General features: G+C 48.8%; 1 protein-coding gene across 9 annotated transcripts in view; it reads left to right on the forward strand.

The window, feature by feature from the left end:
* The window catches only part of TRAF3IP1 (TRAF3 interacting protein 1), a 75,362-nt gene that overhangs the window by 45,361 nt on the left and 8,186 nt on the right, over positions 1-21,815 (forward strand). For 8 of the 9 annotated variants that reach the window (XM_064587374.1, XM_064587366.1, XM_064587369.1 and 5 more), the window contains 2 exons: positions 15,247-15,470; positions 17,422-21,572. In XM_064587374.1, the coding sequence (XP_064443444.1) occupies positions 15,247-15,470; positions 17,422-17,587 (390 nt within the window). In that variant the 3' untranslated portion in view covers positions 17,588-21,572. Of the gene's footprint in view, positions 1-15,246; positions 15,471-17,421; positions 21,573-21,815 lie in introns of those variants that run through there. The other variant, XM_064587368.1, reaches the window with a different exon arrangement.

Consider the following 21,815-nt stretch of genomic DNA (forward strand, 5'->3'; position numbering starts at 1 on the left):
CAGAAGTTTGTTAGCCTTTTTAAACCATCAGCTTTTGGCTTCATTGGTCTTCTCTTTTGTATCTTTGTTCTTTTCACTGATTTCTCCTGTTTTCTTCATTTCCTTCCTCTACTCTTTTTGTGCTTATTGTTGTTCTTTTAATTTCTTAAGTTGGACCCTCACATTACTGGTGTTTATTTAGCATTTTTTTAACCTTAATATAAACTTGTTTTGTGATTATAAGTTACCGTGTTTTTTAAGTCAGGATTTATTCATCACCTGTCACACACTGGGCACTGTTCCAGGACTCTGATCAGAAATGGATGTCAAAGTTATCAAACATTATCTTCTTGGCAGCTGTTGAGATTACTGTATATTAATAGAACTCCTAATGTTGAGCAATTCTTACGTTCCTAAAGTAACCTTTGCTTGCTCATGGTCTATTATTTATCCAGTGCAAAACCATATTCAATTTACTAATATTTTACTTATTTATTTATAAGATTTATTTATTTTTTAGCAATGTATATACCCATTGTGGGGCTCGAACTTGCAACCCCGAGATCAAGAGTTATATGCTCTTCTGACTGAGCCAGCCAGGCGCCCCAATTTACTAATCTTTGAAAATAGAAGTCCATAGTCAACTGATACTGTCCTGGAGTTTTCATGCACATCTGTGCTGTTGTTGTTAGGTGTTAGAATCAAGATTATGTTAGTTTTATATACTTAATTCTTATAAAAATACTTCCTGTGCCCTAGAACAGTTGAAGTTAGAGGAGTGATCTGGTTCATGGAAGTTGTGGAGCCTTGGGGCTGGATGCCCTTCCCTCCCTCTTGGAAGAAGTTGGTCCTCTCTGGGGGCTTGTCTTCCCAGGACTGCTGGTCAGAAGCAAGAGCTTACTTGGTATTCGGTGGTGGCTTGAGATCCCGGTAGCTCGGAGCCCACATGGTTCCATGGTCAACTGTTGCTGATTCGTCCCAGGTTCCTTCCCTCTTGCCTGCAGGGCACATGGGTCTGAGGCCTGGAGCCCTGGGAGGGTCCTTCTCCAGCATGCTCTCCTGTGATTCCTTGTGCTGTCCGCATCCCATCCTCACCCCAGAAGTCCTGGGATGATTGAGTCCAGCTGCCCCATGGACATGAGTCCAGCAGGATCCCAGACTCGTGCAGTTTGTTTCTTCCCCAATTACTCTTTGGTTGTCTGTGGGAAGTAGGGAGGAGCAGGTGTTTGTACAGAATTATGGGCCTGTTTTCCTATAGGCCAGGTCTCTTCCTGCCCTTGTTTATGCTGATAGTCCAAAGTTATCTGGAGGCGGGCTGCCGGTCTCTTAGGCCTGGTGGACCGTAGTAGGACCCATCAGAGAAAGCTCCCATTTTGCTTAGTCAGAGATTCTTCTGTCACCACAAGTCCCTGCTCACATACCACCTCTTCAGAGACCCCTCCCCACCTCCAGCCAGCTTCGTTAGTCCTCCACCCCATCGCCCACCAGGCTCCTACCCTACTTCATTTTCTTCCTGGCCTCAGCCACTCACTGAAATTGTCTGTGTGTTTTGGGATTGACTTTTCGGCAGCTGGAGGAGCAAGGCATGGTGAGCACAAGCTTAGCGAAAGCTCCTCCCCATATCTGCATCAACATGTCAGAGCACCGTCTGCAACATATCATTGCCATCTTGGCCTCACTACTGGCAAAGGGTATTTGGGATCTGACTGTCCTCATTTGAATTTTCCTCTGCTCTTCCAGTCTTTGGACTCACGCCTTCTACTCATCGTTAATTCTGTGGAATGTATTTTCTGTGGAAGACCTCTGATATCCTGACTTCTATTACAGGTTTGAGCATCTTTTCTTCAGTTCACATGCCAACCAGAAAGTGGGTTTCATGTTGCCCAGAAACTGCCTTGTAGGATTAATGGTAAATTTGGGTGTGATTATTTTGTCTGGTATTTTTATTTTATTTTATTTATTTATATTTTTAAAAAGAATTTTAATTTATTTATTTGACAGCACAAGCAGGTGGAATAGCACGTAGAGGGAGAGGAAGAAGCAGGCTCCCTGCTGAGCAAGAAGCCAGATGTGGGGGGGCGCCTGGGTGGCTCGGTCGGTTCAGCGACTGCCTTCGGCTCGGGTCATGATCCCAGGGTCCTGGGATCGAGTCCTGCATTGGGCTCCCTGCTCCATGGGGAGCCTGCTTCTCCCTCTCCCACTCCCCCTGGTGTGTTCCCTCTCTCGCTGTGTCTCTGTCAAATAAATAAACAAAATCTTTAAAAAAAGGGGGGGCACCTGGGTGGCTCAGTTGGTTCAGCGACTGCCTTCGGCTCGGGTCATGGTCCCAGGGTCCTGGGATTGAGCCCCACATCAGGTTCCCTGCTCGGTGGGAGGCCTGCTTCTCCCTCTCCCACTCCCCCTGCTTGTGTTCCCTCTCCTGCTGTGTTTGTCTCTGTCAAATAAATAAAATCTTAAAAAAAAAAAAGCCTGACATGGGGCTTGATCCCAGGACCCCGGGATCATGACCTGAGCCAAAGGCAGTCGCTGAACCAACTGAGCCACCCAGGGGCCCTTAAAGTATATTTTAAAACTTAGATTCTTTTGCCGTCACTGCCTATAGCATGGAAAATGTTATAAAATGTAAAGCAGGTGAACTTTAGAATCTTACGTCCTTTGAAAGGTGCTTGAAGGTGCATCTGCTTAGAGCTGCTGGTGCGTTAGAACCATCCAGAGAGTTTTTATTAAATACTGGTGCCTGGCTCCTTCTCAGACCCAGTAGATCCATCTTTGGGCAGGGTCCTGGCCTTGGTAGCTTAAAAAGTTCCCCAGGTGATTCTGATGCACAGCCAGGAATCAGAAGTTGCCACAGAACTTCTGGTCTGGATGGTTGCTGACCCTGGAGGAGCAGGGTGGGGAGCTGCCTACCCTGTCCTTCGGTTTCTGTGCACAAGGGCTGGTCCTATTAACCCCTTGGAAGACCTGGAGTCTTAATGCATGGGGAGGAAAGAGCCTGTGCCCACCTCGGTCCCTGGGTGGTGGGAGCGTCCCCTTGGACCTGGCTCACTTGAGCTGGAAGCTGCGGAGTTGAGGCAGATCTTGAGGCGTCTTCCCGACCAGTAGGAAATGTGCACTGCTGCCCTGCCCAGTGGCCCGGATGTGGGCCAGTTACGCTTCTTCCTCTTGCTCCCAGGAATGGACAGGGGGCCTGGACAGATCCCTCGCTGACCCATCTGCCCCGGTTGCTGTGTCAGCAGCAGGGGTGAGGCCAGTCGCTCCCTGAGCGCACCCCCTGACCTCATGGCGCTCCGCTCCCCAGGTAGCAGCACAGTGGGAGGGATGCCTGCAAGTGCCTGGTGATCTTTGAGCCCCTGAAACCTGCGTGACCAGTACGCAGTTGTGAGGAGACCAGGGGAACGCCCAATGGGATGGCAGTGCAATAAAGGCGTCAGTGACTTGGGCTTGGGCTGCGCACGGATGTGTGGTTGATGCTTCAGTGGGAATTGCTGCAGTGGGCCCGTGATTTCAACTCTGGCCCGTGCTTGATTCCGTTTTCCCAGTCTGTTGGTCTTCCGAGGGCACCCCGGAGTCAGCTGTCCTGTTCGCAAGATGCCACTGGTTTTCTTGCCAGCACGTCAGCACTCAGGAGGGTGCGCGGTACCTCGGGGCTCTGTTTGCCTGGAGCTTCGAGGTCAGGACAGCGGGAGTCCAGAGCGCTCTTCCTCCCCCAGGCGGTACTTGCGTGATGTGTGCAGGCGCGCTGATGCAGGGCGCTGACCGTTTCCAGGGCTCATGTGCTCTTGACAAGTTGACCCTCATCAGCAAATAATGACAGGACCTTTCTTGTCTCTTATCACAGTTTTTGGCTAAAAGTCTGTTTTGCCTGGTATAATGTGTGTAGCCACTGCTGCTCTCTTTTGGTTTCCGTGTGCATTGAATATCTTTTTCCATCCCTTTGAGCCAGTTTGTATGTCTGTAAAGGGAAAATGAGTCTTGTCAGAAGCATACGGCTGGGTCTCGCTTTTTTATCCTTTCAGCAGCTCTGCCTTTTGACTGGGGGTCCGAATCCACTTGTATTTAGAGTAATTACTGATAGGTAAGGACTTGCTCATTCTATCGTACTGTTTTCTCCTCTTGCCCTGCCCTTTGTGATAATGATTTTCCCCAGCCGTCTGCTCTGATTCCCTTCTCTCTGTCTTTTGGGAATCGACTGTGGGTTTTTGCTTTGTTGTTACCATGAGGCTCACATAAAACGTCTTATAGGTAAAGGTCTGGTTCACACTGGTAACAAGTTAACTTCAGAAGCTCTGCCCTTTTACTCCCTTAAATGTTTTTGATGTCAGAGTTTACCTCTTTATGTTGTGTGCATTAACAAACTATTGTGGCGGTTATTTTAAGTCCTTTCACCTTTGTACAGAGTTGAGTGGCTTACGGCCCTCCCTCCTCCCGGGGGGTGGGGGGACGCCAACTCAGATGGTGCTCCCCTCTGCCACTGTGTTCCCTGACCGCACCTGCACCCCTGCCCCATCCGCGCCTTTCACTGCAGCATGCGGACTCCCCTCGGGGTTTTCTGGGAGGCAGGTCACTGCTGGCCGACTCCTCCTCAGCGCCGTTCGCCTGGGAGCAGCTTTACCTTGCCTTCTTTCTGAAGGCCAGCTTTGCTGGGTCGTGTTCTCCTGGGCACTTGGTTTCCCTCAGCCTTTGAGTGCATGGTCCCGCCCCCTCCTGGCCAGAAATCCGCTGCGGTCTTACGGGGTTCCTTGGGACGTGCAAGCTCTTCTCCTGCTGCCTTGAAGATTCTCTCTTTGCCTGTGATTATCTTTTTTTTTTTTTAATATTTTATTTACTTGAGAGAGAGCAAATGTAAGAGAAAGAGAGAGAGGGATAGAAAGCACTGAGGGAGAGGGAGAAGCAGACTCCCCGCTAAAGCAGGGAGCCCGATGCGGGGCTCGATCCCAGACCTCTGAGATCATGACCTGAGCTGAAGGCAGACGCTTAACCGCCTGAGCCACCCAGTCGTCCCTGTTTGCCTGTGATTTTCCAGTTCTGTTCTAATGTGTCTGAATGGGGTCTCCCGAAGTTGAGTTTGTTTGGTGAACTTTGTGAACATCATGAACTTGGATACCCAGACTCTACCCAGACTTGGGACGTGTTCAGCTGTTATTTCTTTAAATAAGCTTTCTGCCTCTTCTCCCCCTCTCCTCCGTCCAGCTCCAGTAAGTCACCGATTGCTTCATTTGATGGTATCCCTCAGATCACCTGGGCTTTCTTTACCCCCTTCACTCTTGTTTTTTTGTTTGGTTTTCCTTGGGCTGGATAACTTGGAGGTCTGTTCTGGAACTCACACATTCTTTCTTCCCGATCCATTGTGCTGTCGGTGCTCTCTGTTGTGTTGTTCATTTTGTTCATAGTATCTTCAGCTCCAGAATTTGTTTGGTTCTTCTTTATGATTTCTGTCTCTCTGTTAAACTACTTATTTTTTTTCATGTATGATTTCCCCAATTTATTGGGTTGTCTTTCTGTGTTTTCTTGTAGCTCATTGAGCTTCCTTAAAACACCTGTTCTGAGTTCCTCACCAGGGAAACGTGTAGATCTCCATGTTTGGGGGGTCAGTTACTGGAAGGTTACCGAGATATTTTGGTGGTGCCAATGTTTCCCTGATTGTCATGTTCCTTGGAGTCTTGAGTTGCTGTGTTCGTCTTGAAGTACCAGTGACCTCGTCCATCTTTACTCTCTGACTTCGGGAGACACGTAACCTTCTGTCAGCCCTGCTGGGGATTCTGAAGCTTTTCAGACCTTCTGTGGACATACCTGCCCTGAGTTTCTTGCTCCCTCTTGGGGCAGAATGCTTAAGCTTGTGTGCCTTCTCTCAATCCTGCAGCACCCCAAGGTGGGTGCTGACAGCCCTCCTTTTGCTTTTCCAAGGGCCGAGCTAAAGCTCTTGTTTGTGGTCTCTCCCTGGCCTGCAGATTCAGGCTGGCTTTGTTCATGTGCTCACTGGCTATCTGTCAAAGCTCGCTCTTGCCGCCATCACACAGGGAGCCAGCCCCAGGTGGGAGTGCGTGTGGGTGAGGCGTGCTGAGCACTGGGGGTACTGTGGGCTGGCAGGGGTAGGGATCCATGGGCAAGATGTCCCTAGCAGCTGGTGGGTGGACTTCTTGATGGGGTCTTCAGTGCAGTAGGACCCGAGTCCCTTTGATGTCCTCCAAGAGTCCTGTCTGCCTCTCTCCCAGCTGCTCCCTGCCCCTGAGTCCTATGGCTCAAGACACCGTAGTCTGAAGAGGGCGAGAAAGATGTAGGTCTCTTCGGCAGCATCCTGCACAGCTGGGGAGGCCAGGGGCTCCCCCACATGCTATCACTTAGCCCCGTAGGAGAAATCACGAGCTGAGGTCTCTCTTGGCCCTGCACTGGGCCCCCTTGGAGAGGTGATGGGGGTACAGTCAGACTGTTCTCTTGCCCTCATCAGTGCGTCCAAGCTCGTCGCTCCAGTGGTGTGCTGGAACTTCTCCTGTGAACAGGCTCTCTCAGCCGTGGTGGTTGTCTCAGACGGTTCTCCGGGACCTCCTGGAGTCTGGCCCGCCCTGTCTGCGGGTTCCAGCCTGTCAGCTGCCCCACGGAGGGACCTCCACCTCCTCACGCTCTGAGCAGAGCCAGGAGGTCGTCCCCACACAGCGAGTGAGGGTCGGGGTGGGCTGGCCCCTGTCCTTCTCAGACCCTCAGATGCGGCCTGGAAATAGCAGCCCCCGATGGTTTGCTCCGTTTTGTGGTTGTTTCCTAGCTGGGTTCCTGTTTTCCTCTTCTGGCCGGAATCTACTTAGTATATTTTAAAAGAATTATAGACCTTTAAAAATCTGTAGCTGGAATGGGTTTTAGAGATTTAAAGAAAGAGAAGAACCGAAAGTTCATGGTTAGGAACTAAAGCACATATTTTATTATATAATTAATAGTAAACTGGAGTATATCCTAGGAGCGAAGATCTACCTCTGTTAGATAAGTATGGTTCTGTTTCCGTGAATAGTCTCTGCTTCCTGCTCATCTTGCCGCCGCATCCAGGCAGGAGGCAGCCTTCTCAGCTAAAAACAAACCGAGCTCAGTGGTTGCGGCCCCCTCTAAACAGGGCTTACTTCTCTTCTCGTTAACCAAGAAACTGTTCTTGAACCAAATAAAGTCACCGGTAGGTGTGTTTTCTCTTAAGGGTAAATGGCGAATGTAGAATTCAATTTCCCTTATGACTAGAAACGTGCAGTGACGAGGATGGGGGGAGCGCGTGTCTGCACGGGGCCGTCTACATCCTGGCAGCAGCGGGCGGCTGCGCAGGGGTGAGGCTGTCAAACAGTCCTGTCCGGGGTGGCGGGGGGCTGCAGCCAGCGCAGAGACGAGTGAGGTGCGAAGTTCTCCTCCTGAGGAGGGGACAGGATCACCGTCATTCCAAGAGGACAGCAGTCCCCCAGGTGAACTGATCCCCAGAGGGCCAACTGTTCGAAACAAATGTGTGTGAAGCCCAGTGTCAACACAGATATACAAAGTCAGTATTTTTCCTACGTGTCAGCAATAGCCCATTGAAAATAATGCGCATAACGTTCCCCTTCAGAACTGGAAACAAAAATATAACTTACAGAGCCATGCATTTAACAAGAAATTTATAGCAACTATTTTGAGAAGCCACAGAATTTTACCAAGAAATATAAAAGGCCTGGAAAAAGTCGAGAGAGTGTTTCTGGATGGGAAACTCAATATGATAGAGATATTATTTCCCTCAGCTTAGTTTATAAATTTAATGGAATTCCAATAAATATTCAGTGGATGTTTTGGAGCTTGGCAAGGAATATTCTAAAGTTCCTCTGAGAGAATAAATATATGAGAATAGCCTCACATAAAAATGTTTGAAAGGACCGTTTTAGGCCAGTACAATCGTATTCCTGACTTACTTCCGTGACTTTAAGTCGAGGAAGGGTCGTTGTGGCTGGGAATTTGAGTTCTGCGTTTCCCTGTTGCCTGCCGGCTTCGTTAGTGTCCATCCGACTCACTCTCTGTGTGATCAAAGGTGGTCTTTAAACTACTTCCGATTCTTGGGGCAGTCCGAGAGGCCGATGTGAAGAGATGTCTTTTCTGCGCTGCACTGCCCTTTGGCTACCGCTTCAGTCACCTGCCGCCTCCCTCGAACTCCCAGCCCCCCGTCCGGAGACACTCCTGTCCGTGCAAGGAGCTAACATGCAGTGATCTTTCGCCCTGCACCACGTGCTCGGAGGTGCCTGGCATGCGTTTTTCCTCCCGTGGAAGCCTGCCAGGCAGTTCTTAGTTGTGTGGACGGTCATCACAGCAGCTACGGCTTCTGCAGGACTCCTTATGACGAAGCAGTTGTAAACATCACCCTTCTGCACGGTAATTAATTAGATAAGTACCATCCCTGTGTCCTAGGTTCGGAAACGGAGGCACGGACTTACTTTGTCTGATGTAGCCCGTCAGTGGCAGAGGTGGGACATCTCCCCAGGTCCGGGTGTCTGGGTGGCCCAGCCCGGGCACATGGCCCTCGTACTGCATCCCTTCGTAGACGTGCGCTCCAGCTGCGTCCTGCTCGCACCTCCGCCCTGGTCTGTAGGCGCTGCAGGGAGCCCGTCTCTCACCGGGAAGGTTTCGTGTCACAGTTAACTACCTGCAGCTGTCAGATCATGGCGATGCCGGAGGAGTGGTGTTCTTGTATTTTATGCATAGAAATAAAACATTGGTTCGTGAAAACTATTTGATGTCGCTTGGTACAACCATTTTGGAAAACCGTTTGACGCTGGGTCACAGCGTTGGAGACTTAGACAGCCTTTGGCCCACGGTGCCACTTCTCATTGCGTATCCCGGAGAATCCTGCGCCCGCGTGTACTGGGACAGAGAGGTTATTCACGGTTGTGCCGCCTGTTTCTAGCTATTGTTACCTACGACTTAGCTGTTCAGAGTACTCACGTTTCGTAAACAGTTGTTGTAATAGCCCCAGACCAAAAATAACCCGAACGTCCAGCAGTAGAGTGGGTAAATAACTCCTGGTGTATTCCTGTAACGAAGTACCTCCCGTTCAGCAGTGCAGATGAGTGGTGTATGTGCGCTTGAGCAGAAGGGGCAGACACACATGGACGTGCGCCATGTGGTTCTGTCCGTGCCGAACGAGTGGGTCAGGCACGCAGGCTCGGCACTTGCGCACACGGAGGGCAGCGTGGCGGTGGCCTTGGGCTTTCGGGACCCTGGCTGAGTTTGCTTTCTTGAGCCAGGCGAAGGCTGCCCGAGTCACTTTATCATTTTGTTACACCACACATTTATGTTTTCTGTGCCTTTCTGTGTGTGCGCAAAAAGGTTAATGTACTTGATGACACACGGTTTTATTTTACTGTGCGTTTAAGGGATCTGGTTTGACCCACTTGAGAGATGCATGTTTGGTTTACAGAATTGGGTGATTGAATATTTCTGGATGAGCAAGACACTCAGAATAGTTACTCTGTCAGTCTCTGTTTCTCCTGTAACTTGGATGCTGGCATTCCTCGGTTTATGAAGAAAATGAACTTTTGGCAGGCTGTATGTAAATCAGTTCCTGAGGTCATGGGAGAGAATGTTATTTAAAGCAAATACTTTGATTTTGTATGCCCTCCCCCTACCCTGCATTAATCAGGCCTTTGTTTATTGGGTTTGCTCAATGTAGGGTCGAGTGCTGCTCAGCGGTGTTGGTGACCCCTCGGATCCAGCGACCGGGGGGAGGGCAGCATGCAGATGCCACGGCCCTCCGCTTGTACGCTGAAGTCTGCTTCGGAGGGACTTCTGGCGGGGACGGAGGGTCAGGCTTCTAAGGTATTATCTTAAAAACAGTACTTTCTTATGAAGCACTGCGATTGGACTTTAAGGAAACAAACTTTTTAGTTCAGAGTTTTTATTTAAATGACTTAGAATAAATCACTGTCAACTCAAAATTCACCATAAACACAAATGCTCACATTTCTGGGGACAAGTATGTGTGTGGTAAATGCAAATCATATTAAGTCCCAGAAGTAAGTAACTGTTCACCTGAAAAGTCTTGGAAAATCACTTTTTCTAAAGCACATGTGTGAAGCGGCCAGCCTAACGCCGGAACACTTTGTCGGAGGCCTTCCTGCAGAAAGCAGCTGAGTAAGTAGCCTGCAGCCTGCTCGAGACGCAAGGCCCCTCAGGTAGGAGGCAGGAGGCCCCGGGCCGGTGGCGGTGTGTCCCCGTGAGCCGCACTCTGCTGCCACCCCTGCGTGTCCCCCATGGGGAGGGGGGCCGTGGCCAGGGCGCCGCAGCTGGTTGTGCCCGGAGCCGAATCCCAGGTCTTCCAGGAAGGAGTTTTGAGATCGAATTTCACGGGAGTGGGTCATCTATGTTTATAAAGTGGAGATGGGGTTGAGGAAGGGGTGTTTTTGGTGGCAGAACCCGTCTGTCAGAAGCTGGACGTAACAGCTTCTAGTTGGTGCCGACACTGCACAAAGGCATTTTTCGGAACGCACCGGAGTCGTCCGAACATGCCTGGCCTGGAGTGTCTTGTCGCGGACGAGTCCGCTGGTGGTAAAGGAGTAGTGTCGCCACCCTGCAGGAGGAGCGCGCCTGCTCCCTCCTGCCCGGCCCGCGGTTTGGCTCTGCGTGTCCGAGAAATTTATGGTAATGGCTAACGTTTATTGAGGGTTTACTGTGTGCGAGGCACCGAGCTGCTTATTTCATATTATCCCATTTAATCTCACCTGCAGGATAAATATTATGATTTCCATTTTATTGTGATGAAACCGAGGTACAGAGAGGTCAGGTCAGGCTCCCAGGGCCATAAAGTTAGGAGGTGGCGAAGCCGGATTGGCACCAGCTTCGCACCTGCCGAGCACATGTTCCAGACCCCTCGCCCCGTTTCCCCAGTGTCCTCCTGCATTCTAGGTTGTTGTAGGTCCTACAGTTTCATTATTTTTTGCTCTTCTGTTTCCAGAAATTAAGCGTATTTCATATGACTCATTCCTGGGTGGTGGATATAGTAGTAGATTCTCATATTTTATTATACGTATTAAAAGTCTATAAAACAAGGGTTTGTAATGGTTATGTTTGCCTGAAAATTTGCTGATATAGCTCTGTGAGCCTATTGCCAGAGAGGTGTGCTTTTAAAGTGAACAATCACTGACTTACCCACTCCACCCTGCCATGTTCATTTAAGTGAAAGGGTTTTTTTTGTTTGTTTTTGTTTTAAAACACCAGAATTTTCGTGCTTTGTGGCAGTGTGCTTTAAGTAGTAATGAAAGTCTCTCCTGACTGTCATAACCCCAGCCCAAATGCATTTTGCTTTGAATTCTTAATCCCTTAAAAATAAAGTTATAAATGTAAGGTTAGTGTATCCGATTCTGCTTGGTGCTGTGATACAGAACGATGAGGGAGTTTGACAAGGTGACCTAGGATAGGAGGGAGCTGGGCCACATAGCTCCTCTGTGTCTTGGTCTACCTTGTAACTCACCAGTTCTCTTGGACTTTTGCATGTTTCTGCCTCCCATCCTAAGTTCCGGATCCTGAACAGTTCTGTATCAGACTCAACACAATGCCAAATGCATAGGAACTACTTAATAAGCATTGTGAATGGGTTTTAGTATAGAATTGCATTTACTTATTTTTTAAAGGTTTATTTATTAGAGAGCACAAGTGTGGGGGTGGGAGGGGCAGAGGGAGAGAGAGAACCTCAAGCAGACTCCCTGTGAGCACAGAGCCGGATGCAGGACTCGATCCCACAGCTCCGAGATCGTGACCCGAGCTGAAATCCATAGTCGGGTGCTCAATCGAATGAGCCAACCAGGTGGCCCCTGAATGGGTTTTAGAATTTTAAATTGTTCAGCTAAGTTAATGAGAGATTCACTGATCTGTGTAAAGACAACACTTTTTTTTCTTGAGAAGTAGTTTTTTATTGTCTGGAATTCATTTTAGTCATTTAGCATTTTATTTTAAAGGCATTTGTATGGCCACTAACTCTTCTTCAGCTAAACTTATTTTGGGATAACTGTAGATTCACATGTGGCTGTGAGAAATGATGGCGATTTCCCGTGTCCTCCATTTTCCCCACCGGTAACATCCCGTAAAAGCCCCAGTACAGCATCAGCCCAGAATACTGAGCTTGATGTAGTCGAGATACACAACGGTACCGTCGCTACAAGGGTCCTTCTTCTTGCCCTTCACAGCTACGCCTCCTCCCTCCCTCCCACCTCACCCCTCCTTAACCCGTGGCAACCACTAACGGTTCTCCGTCTTTGTAATATTGTCATTTCAAGAATGTTCTGCAAATGGCATCATAGAGCATGTCTTCAGAGATCGGCTGATTTCATCCAGCCTAACTGTCTGGAGATGCATCCAGGCGGTCGCGTGACTCAGCACTTCAGTCCTTTTTATTGCCGAGCAGCCTCCAGGGTGTAAGTGTAGCACACGGTTCATTTAACTGTTTACCTGCTGAAGGGCATCTGGGCTGTTTCCGGTTTGGGGCTGCTCTGAATACAGCTTCTGTAAACATCCATGCACAGACTCCGTGGGAATGTGACTTCTCATTCCCCTGGGGTAAGTGTCCAGGAGTAGAGTTGCTAGGTCAGATGCTAGCTGCATGTTAGTTTTTGAAGAAACTGCCAAACTGTTTTCCACAGGCGCTGTACTGTCTTACACGCCTACGAGCCGTGTAAAAGTAATCAAGTTTCTCTGCATGCTCACCAGCATGTGGCGCTGGCACTATTTTTTTTTTTTTTTAAGCCATCCTGGTAGTGATCTCATTGTGGCTTTAATTTGAATTGCCCTGATAAAATGATTTTGAACACCTTTTCATGTGTTCATTGGCCATTGTGTATCCTCTTTGATGGATTGTTTGTGTCTTTTGCTCATGTCTAATGGGAGTGTTTGCTTTTTGCTGTTGAGTTTTGAGAGTTTATATATTGTAGATACTAGTCCTTTGTCAGATACATGGTTTGAAAATATGTACTCTCACTCTCTAATTTATCTTTCAGCCTCTCAACAGGGTCTTTTCCACAACAAAAGCTTTTAGTTGTGATGGAGTCTATAAGTTTTTTCTTTAACGAATCATGCTTTTTGGTAACAGTGTGAGAACTCTTTGCTTGGCCTTAAATTCCAAAGATTTTCTCCCAGGTTTTTTCCTAAAAGTTTTATAGTTTTACATTTTATATTTAGGTCAATGATCCATTTTGAATTAATTTTTGTATAAGATAGGAGACTTAGGTCAAGATCCCTTTTTTCTCCTGTGGATATCCAATTGTTCCAGTGCCACACGTTGAAAGATTCTATTTCCTTCATTGAATTGCTTTTATACCTTTGGCAAAAATCAGTTGGGCAGGGGCGCCTGGGTGGCTTAGTCGGTTAAGCAGCTGACTTCAGCTCAGGTCATGATCTTGGGGTCCTGAAATCGAGCCCCATGTCGGGCTCCCTACTCAGGGGGGGTTGTCTGATTGTCCCTCTCCTTCTCCCTCTGCCCCACACTCTGCTCATGCTCTCTGTCTCTCTTTCAAATAAATAAAAATCTTTAAAAAAAAAATCAGTTGGGTATATTTGTGAGGGTCTTTTTCTGGATTCTTCATTCTGTTCCATTGGTCTATGTATGTCTGTCCTGCCAATACCACACAGTCTTGATTACTGTAACTATATAATAAGTCCTGAAATTGGATAGACTGATTCCTCCCTCTTTATTCTTTTCTAAAAAGATGTTTTAGCTATTCTAGTTCCTTTGCCTTCCATATAAATTTTAGGATAATCTTGTCTACATTTCCAAAAAATTTGGTTGGGATTTTGATAGGAATTTTGTTAAACTTGTACATCAATTTGGGGAGAATTGGCATCTTTACAATATTTGAATCTTGCAGTTGGGGAACATGGTATGTCTCTCCATTTATTTAGGTCTGCTTTGATTTCTTTCATCCACATTATGTAATTTTCAGTACACAAGTTCTATACGTATTTTGTTATATTTACACCTAGGTATTTCTCTCTTTTGTTTACATATACAATTGTAAATGACACTGTTTTTAATTTCAGTATCCATGTGTTGACAGTATGTAGAAATATAATTGATTTTTATATGTTTATCTTGTATCCTGCAACCTTGATGAACTCTTACTAGTTTATGAATTTTACATTTCTACTCCTGTTTATTTAACAGTTTCTGTGTGCCAGGCATCACATTAAGGCTTTCCATATGCTTGCCAAAGCCCAGTAGCTAGTGGAGCTAGAATCTTGACAGGTAGATTATTTCCTCACTTCATTTGTTCGTTTGATAAATGTCTAAGGAGAACCTGTGTGGGCCACGGTGGATCCAGACACAGGGTTCCTGCCCTCCTGGAGCCTACAGTCTGAACCTGACGTTAGAAGTAACACAAATGGTTGTGAACTTAATAAAACAAGTTAATTATAATTTAATTAACAGCATTCGACTCATACTGTAAGTGGCTAAAGCAGTGACACCTTAACCAGCCTAATGGAGTGGGAGCCTCCAGGGAGGGCCTCCTAAACGATGTCCATTTACTAGGAAAGGTTTTCCAAGAAGCCAAACTACTCATTGCTTCTTATCAACTTACATCAGTTTTTGAAGTTCAGAGGTCTGTGATAAAAGCTCATGTGAAGAGAATTCCTGGCCAAAACTGAATGAAGTTCTCAGTTGCCTCTTTCTCCTTACCGCACCCCTCCGGCCCCCTTGCCAGTGGTTCCCGCCGAGGGCACCAGGCCTCCTCGCCCTCCAGACCAGCCGGCTCCGTCCAGCTCTTCCTATTCAGTGGGCCCTCTGCCCGGCTTGGTGTTGTCCACCATGTCCTCCTTTGCGAACCTCTCGTCCCTTCACTCCCACATCGCTCTGGAGGGTTTCTTTCCCCCTTTTGCAGGTGAGATGGGTTGCAGAGTCCTTTGAGATGGAAAGGAGGTCCATTCAAGGAGTGAGATACAGGGTCAGGGCCCCTTTCGGCCAGTCTGTCTGGGAAAATCATCAGTGTCCCTCAGCTTTGGTAACAGTAACTACAATAAGTTTCTGGTCAGTTGGGAAATAGATCTTACTGTATAGAAATGTGCCTCTCCGACAGCCTTCCAGGTGAAGACCCCTCTACCTCTGAGAAGGGAAGGGATGGACCGTCACTGGGCACCGTGTACGTTCCCGCACAGTGCTTGGCACCTTGGGGCTGCTGCTGGCCCGAGCCAGTTCTGTCCCCACTCCCATGTCTTTCCACCCTCAGGAAGTCCCGGTCCTGCCTTAGGGCTGAGGATGCTTCTTCCTTCTCTTCCCGTTTTCCCCACTGACTGTAGGAGAAATCGCTTGTCTTTGAGTCAGCGTGGAAGAAGGAGAAGGACATCGTTTCCAAGGAGATCGAGAAGTTACGTGTGTCCATCCAGACCCTGTGCAAGAGCGCGCTCCCCCTGGGGAAGATCATGGACTACATCCAGGAGGACGTGGACGCCATGCAGAACGAGCTGCAGCTGTGGCACAGTGAGAACAAGCAGCACAGGGAGGCCCTGCAGCAGGAGCAGAGGTGGGCGGGGCCGGGGCGGGGGCTCTGCAGCAGGTGCGGAGGTGGGCGGGGGCGGGGCCAGGGCAGGGGCTCTGCAGGAGGAGCGGAGGGGGCGGGGCCAGGGTGGAGGGCGGGGCCAGGGCGGGGGCGGGCCTCTGCGGGAGGAGAGGTGGGCGGGGCCGGGGCGGGGGCTCTGCAGCAGGTGCAGAGGGGGCGGGGCCAGGGCGGGGCGGCTCTGCGGAAGAAGGAGAGGTGGGGTGGGGGGGCGGGGCCGGGGGGTGCTCTGCAGAAGGAGGAGAGGTGGGCGTGGGCGTGGACGGGGGGCGCAGGGAGCCCAGCGGGGACACCTCCCCAAAGGAAGTGTTTTCCTTCCTCAGTCGTCCGCACAGGGCACATCTTTGCATCAGTTAGGAAAGATTTGGAGTTAATGTTCACGCAAGTAGATACAGGCAGTAAACAATACGGAGAACTTTGTTTTATGTGTCTTATCAAAATCCCCAAAGTTTGGTAACTGTACTTGAAAGTATTTTAGTTTTTTACTCTGAAAAGAAATAAATGCTGATGAGCCCATTTTGAAATTGCTACTGTAAAGGAAATATAATACCCACTAAAAAGAGATTTACTTTAGGGAAATGATTGATGTTCTTTGTTTATAATCAGGGAATCTGGAATGCATGAAACTATCAGTTGTTAAGGGTTTGTCAGAAAACGACGTGAGCGGACAGGGTGCTCGGTCTGTAAGCCCAACGGGAAAACACTGTGATAATGAAGCGGCTATCTTATTAGCCTGCTTGCTCCCAAAACGTCCCTTAAAAGCGTAAGTGTCCAGCAGAAGAGGAGTTAGGAAATCGCCGTGAACTTTTTGGGGCCAAGCCCAGCACGGTGATTTGTTGGCACTTCCTACAGTTGATTTAAGGTACTGAAAAGTAGCACCCAGATGGTTCTTCCTTACAGAACCTGAGTTTGCTTTGTGGCAGGATGGTTGGAAACTGTCACTCTTCTTCGTTTTTTTTGTTTGTTTTGTTTTTTATGTAGAGTCTTTTAAAAAATACTTATTAGAGCGCCCACGAGCAGGGGGAGCGGTAGGCAGAGACAGAGGGAGAAGCAGGCTCCCCGCTGAGCAGGGAGCCCAATGTGGGGCTCCATCCCAGGACCCTGGGATCATGACCTGAGCTGAAGGCAGACGCTTAACGACTGAGCCACCCAGGCGCCCCATCACTCTTCTTTGTATTTATTTTGTATTTATATGCTTAAAAAAACTAAAGAAAAGGCCAGTTTGACCTCTGCTTTCCCAAATACGTTCTAGATTTTTCCTGGCAGGTAACCTAGCACTGAAAGGCCTCACACCTCGAACTCGTGAGTTGGAGGAGCCTGGGTGGAGCGCCCTGGCAGCTGGAGGAGCCTCCCTGAGGAAGGTGGGGGGCATGTCGGGCTGCTGGGCCCGTGGCCCTTGTTGGTGGCCGTGCTGCTCGCCTCCCGAGGGCTCTGTGACATGTGATGTGGGGCTTTAGGAATAGTAGGCTCCTTTGTGTGATGCATGTTTGGCTTCACTTTTGGCTGTGGGGCGGTAAAATAACGTTTTTCCCAGGTGTGAGGTCCTTGTCCCTTTATATCATTATCCGAGTATGTTTATATTTTTACCCTTTTTCTTTGGATGCTGTGAATAACTTGCTTTTGTCTTCTTTATTTGTTTCAATCAAGAAGCAAATCTAGGGGCCCCTGGGTGGCTCAGTCGTTAAGCGTCTGCCTTCGGCTCAGGTCATGATCCCAGAGTCCTGGGATCGAGCCCCGCATCGGGCTCCCTGCTCGCTGGGAAGCCTGCTTCTCCCTCTCCCGCTCCCCCTGCTTGTGTTCCCTCTCTCGCTGTGTCTCTCCGACTGTCAAATAAATAAGTAAAATCTTTTTAAAAAAAAGCAGCAGCAAATGTAAGCCGAGGCTGGTGCTCACAAGGCCCCGTGTTGTGTCCCGCCAGCATCACGGATTGTGCGGTGGAGCCCTTGAAGGCCGAGCTGGCCGAGCTGGAGCAGCTGATCAAGGACCAGCAGGACAAGATCTGTGCTGTCAAGGCCAACATCCTGAAGAACGAAGAGAAGATTCAGAAAATGGTGTACAGTATCAACCTGAGTTCGAGAAGGTGAAAGCTCACACGTTTCCAAAGCTGGAAGTCCTCCTCGGTCTGAAAATAAAAAGGAAGATAGAACGTCACTATTCTCTAAGTTCAGTTTCCTAAGAAAATGAAGTTCTCCGTGTCCTCCGTCCGAAGTGCAGAGCTTTGAAAGCGCAGGCACGTCTCTGTGTAGAGGGGCCGGGTTCTCTCCCCTTCCTCCAGCGGGAGCTTTGCCTGCCGTGCAGCGTGTTCTCTGCGTCTCGAGGCGGCCTGTCCTGCTCAGGTCTGTGCCAGAATTCGCTAGCAGGCACGTGCAGGTGGCACGCAAGGGATGCGACACCCTCGGTTTCAGGTTTTAGGTCTGGTGACGGGACCCTGAGGGGAGCAGAGTGAAGGATGGCTCCCTTCTGATGGGCACTTACAAACAGAATGGGGCCTGAATATGAGTCTGCTCTATTTTGAGTTCATTTCCCCTCCGAAAGGGTTCATTTCAGTCTGTATCTTGATAAGGTTCACCTGAGGCTTTTTTTTTTTAAAGCTCTTTGCAACTGTGTATGTCTCTTTGTCATTTTCTCATTGGTCCCTACGGCCTCTTGCTTGTGTTTGCAGCCTTAAAGTTCATAAATTGAAGGAGATTTCAGTATGTCCTTCAGGGACATTCGGCCCCAGGGTTTTCCCCATGTGGGTAGCAGTGAGCTGCCCCAGGCCCGCGCTCGCCTTCCCCCAGTGGCCTGCGTGTCTTTCCTAATCCTTCCCATTAGATGTGCATTCCCGAGAGGTGGGCGGCTTGGGGCAAACAGCTGAAGGAAGACTTTGGGGGACGCACCAATTTGCAACATTTTTTTGATGTTACTGTTTTTTTGGAAATTGTTTTTTACAGCAAGGTTTTTTTTAGAACATGGTTTAAGTTTTTCACTCACATATGATACTGTAAATACTTAATGAAAGTCTTAAGTTTGTATATAAAGGAACCCAGTGTTTGGAGACATACAGATCATAAGGTCTGGGTCCTGATACTGTTATTTCTAGATATTTATGGTGTGAACCACGCCGTGCCATTTAAATGTTAGAATTGCCTGAGAAAGTTCTGCTTCTTTAAGGCTTAGCACAAATGTACAGGTTAGGTTTCCTTACTGTAATTTCCAAAAGAAATCCTTTTCTAAGGTGGTTATATGATTCTTCCAAGCTGAGTAAGTTCAGGATCAGATTATGAAGCTCTGCCATTTTGACACATTGGCCATTTTGTCATTTCTACCACTCAGCATAAAATTTTTGATAGATTGCACTAAACGCATTATTGGAGGTGGGAGGGGTGTCCATTAACTAGCCCTCCATGTACTTGTCTCTTTTCTTCTGAGTTGAATGACTTAGCCACAACCCAATGGACTGTTTTTGCTTCAAGGTGTATTTGCTTTTTATGAATTTGTACATACGAATAGGATTTTTGTGTTGCAAAAAAAAAATTGCATACATTTTATGTGAGTAAAATTTTGTACGAAGTAGTTTATTAAATTGTATCATAAAATTTATTTTTATTTTATACATAAATCATTAAAAACAATCACATATTTTTTCTATAAGTGTATGGGTTGTGCAGTTCAGTTCACAGCTGGAGAAAACATAAGCATTTGGATTTTTGTATTTTCAAACGTGTATATTTTGTTTTCCTTGTGAAGAAAGTTCAGGGAAATTTATCTTTTCATTCATATCGTGACATTTATCCATCTTCTGTATAAAGTGAAGTTTTATAAGACATAAGCATTTGTCAGAAACTTCAAGATCATTCATGAAGTTTTAGGCAGTCTCTCTGATTATTATGGTATCTTTATCAGATACACGATGAGTCCTGATGTTATGTATTACTTTGAGAAAATACACAAGGGGGTTATTAAACCTTTACCTCTACTTTGGCTTGGACATTTCCAGGAAGTACTGAAGTCTCCCTGCAGGAATTTTAATTTAAAAGTTGAGCTGACATTAATTTATATTCAAAGAAAATGTGTAAACCTTAGGGAAAAAAAAATTCAGGACTAAAATGTGAGCTTTCTGCTTTGATATTCATGCTTATTTTTCTTTTCAGTAAACAACTTAAACAATGTTCATGACCAATCTGTGATGAGAAATGATATCACTCTGTGACACGGAGTGCGGTTAGGATGTTGGGTGGTCCAGAGTCCCATCCTGCGCCCCGACAGGCGCCCCCGAAGCATGCTTGCGCTTCTTGGCTGAGCTGCACCGAGCTGACTGCATCTGTCTGCTGTTGGTGTGTGGGGTCAGGGCGCGTGACTGGGAGCAAGGGCAGCAGGGCCTGGACCAGCCTGTGAGCAAACACATGGATGTCCGTGGTCACGGGGATGACCGGTTGCTGGAGCTTCCACGAGAATCGGCTTCAAAGGAGGCCTGTACAACAAGACCATGCCCACTGCGAGGGAGGATATTCCACACAGACTCTGCGCCCAGCTCCAGAATCTTCCACACACACCCAGGATGCCTCCCGAGGAGCCAACCACAGCCTCGTGGGCAGGCTTCCGTGCGGTCCACCGTAGCAGAGGGTGGGAGTGAGATGGGCAGTTGTGTGAGCTGCTGAGGCGGGGCAGAGGGCAGCGCCCCTGTCAGGACCAGAGGGGAAATGCGTCCTGCCCTTGGGCTCTGAGTTGAACTGTCCCATGATGCACTTTATTAATAAACGTTTTCTATTTTCCCAAAAGGTGTTCTGATAGGTATAGTTTTACCAGCCTTGCAGTAGGGCAGAAGTGAGGCCCATACACGAGTCCCTGTTTTGCCTGTTTCAGGTGTTTTCATAAAGGAAGATTGGGAAGGACTTTTTTTTTCCCCCCCGGCTAGTAAAAAGAAATTTAAATGGTTTTTAAACTGTAACTTTTTTAAGTCCATATTTAGAGCTGAGTTCCAGATTGATGATCGGCTTCTTAAACCAAGCAAGTGGGTCTTCCTGGTAAGAAAACGGGGTTCAAACAGTGAAGTCCATAAACCACAAGGAGGCCGTGCACCATTAGGCAGGGGGGGTCGGGGCTTTGTGAGCGGCCGTGGTCCCGACACCCGCTGCTCCTCCAGGGCCTGAGCCCCCAGCGCCGCCCGCCAGCCCGTCGGGAGGCCGCGGGACAGGAGGGCCTGCCGCCAGACCTTCGCAGCGCTTGTGCTGGTTCCCGTGGTGCTCTCATGTCTCCCGTGCACGTCTCAGGACAAGCTTTGTGATGCTGCCGTCACCACGACCTCGCACTTAAATCCCAGAGCACTCAAGGTTCCCCATCAAAACCTGCGTGAAAGCCAGTATTTTAGTGGACGACACCAGCTGGTGTGTGCGGGGCTCGCGTCCTGGTGGACGCTCGTGTGCACACGTGCGGTGCTTACTGTCCCCGCCCAGGCTCTGGGGGCGCTGGCCCTCCCCCAGGGGGTGGTCACCGTCCTGATCTGCTCAGACTTTCCTCGAGGCGAAATTTTAGCAGCATCCCTCTGCCACCCCCAGCCGGGTCCTGGTTTGGACAGCCGACGACGTGGCCCTCTTCCTCTCGGAAACCTGCCGTCGGGGTCAGCCAGGGCGCTCGGGTGTCCGGTGCCCACCGAGCGCCAGCGTGGGCAGCAGCTGGGCCCGCCGGTGACGTTAGTAAGCTGGGTCGGGGGATGTGCTGTCGAGACCGTGGACATCTGACGAGGCTTCTGCTTCCCTGGGGACAGACGTGGGGATGCGTTTGCATTCAGCACTGGTGGAAGGACCTTGGCGTAAAGGCCCCTGTCGCTGAACTGATGTTGCCCTGAAGGGGGTTCCTGGCGGGCCTCTTCTCTCGGACGTCTTTACCGATGATTTGGAGGAAGCTGGGGGAAGTGGGTCTGTGTAATTCACAACTGCATGAACGAGTGCGCAGGCCCTGGGCACTGAAGAATCGACTCAGGACATGGGAACGTGAAACCGGGCCAGCCCTGATTGGGTGAAAGAACAGGAAGAACCGTGAGGGCGGTTCCAGGCGGGTGACCAGGCGGCGCCGCACTTGGGATGTCGTGGGGGGGTGCGGAAACCCCCCGGGGTTCCCTGATGAAGCCAGCGCTTCGACCTTGGGAGGTCGCCTGCTGGTCCGGGTGCCCCCAGAGCCCAGCAGGACACCCTGGTGACAGTGTTATATGTAAAAAATCTTTTTTTTTTTTTTTAAAGAAACTTACCCTTTCTGGGGCGCCTGAGTGGCTCAGTCAATTAAGCGTCTGCCTTTAGCTCAGGTCATGATCTCTGGTTCATGGGGGGCTCCCTG

The sequence above is a fragment of the Mirounga angustirostris genome, unplaced genomic scaffold (assembly GCF_029215605.1).
Source record: "Mirounga angustirostris isolate CCGP_5_RB_7025 unplaced genomic scaffold, mMirAng1.0.hap1 SCAF_3, whole genome shotgun sequence".
Classification (NCBI taxonomy): Eukaryota; Metazoa; Chordata; class Mammalia; order Carnivora; family Phocidae; genus Mirounga; species Mirounga angustirostris.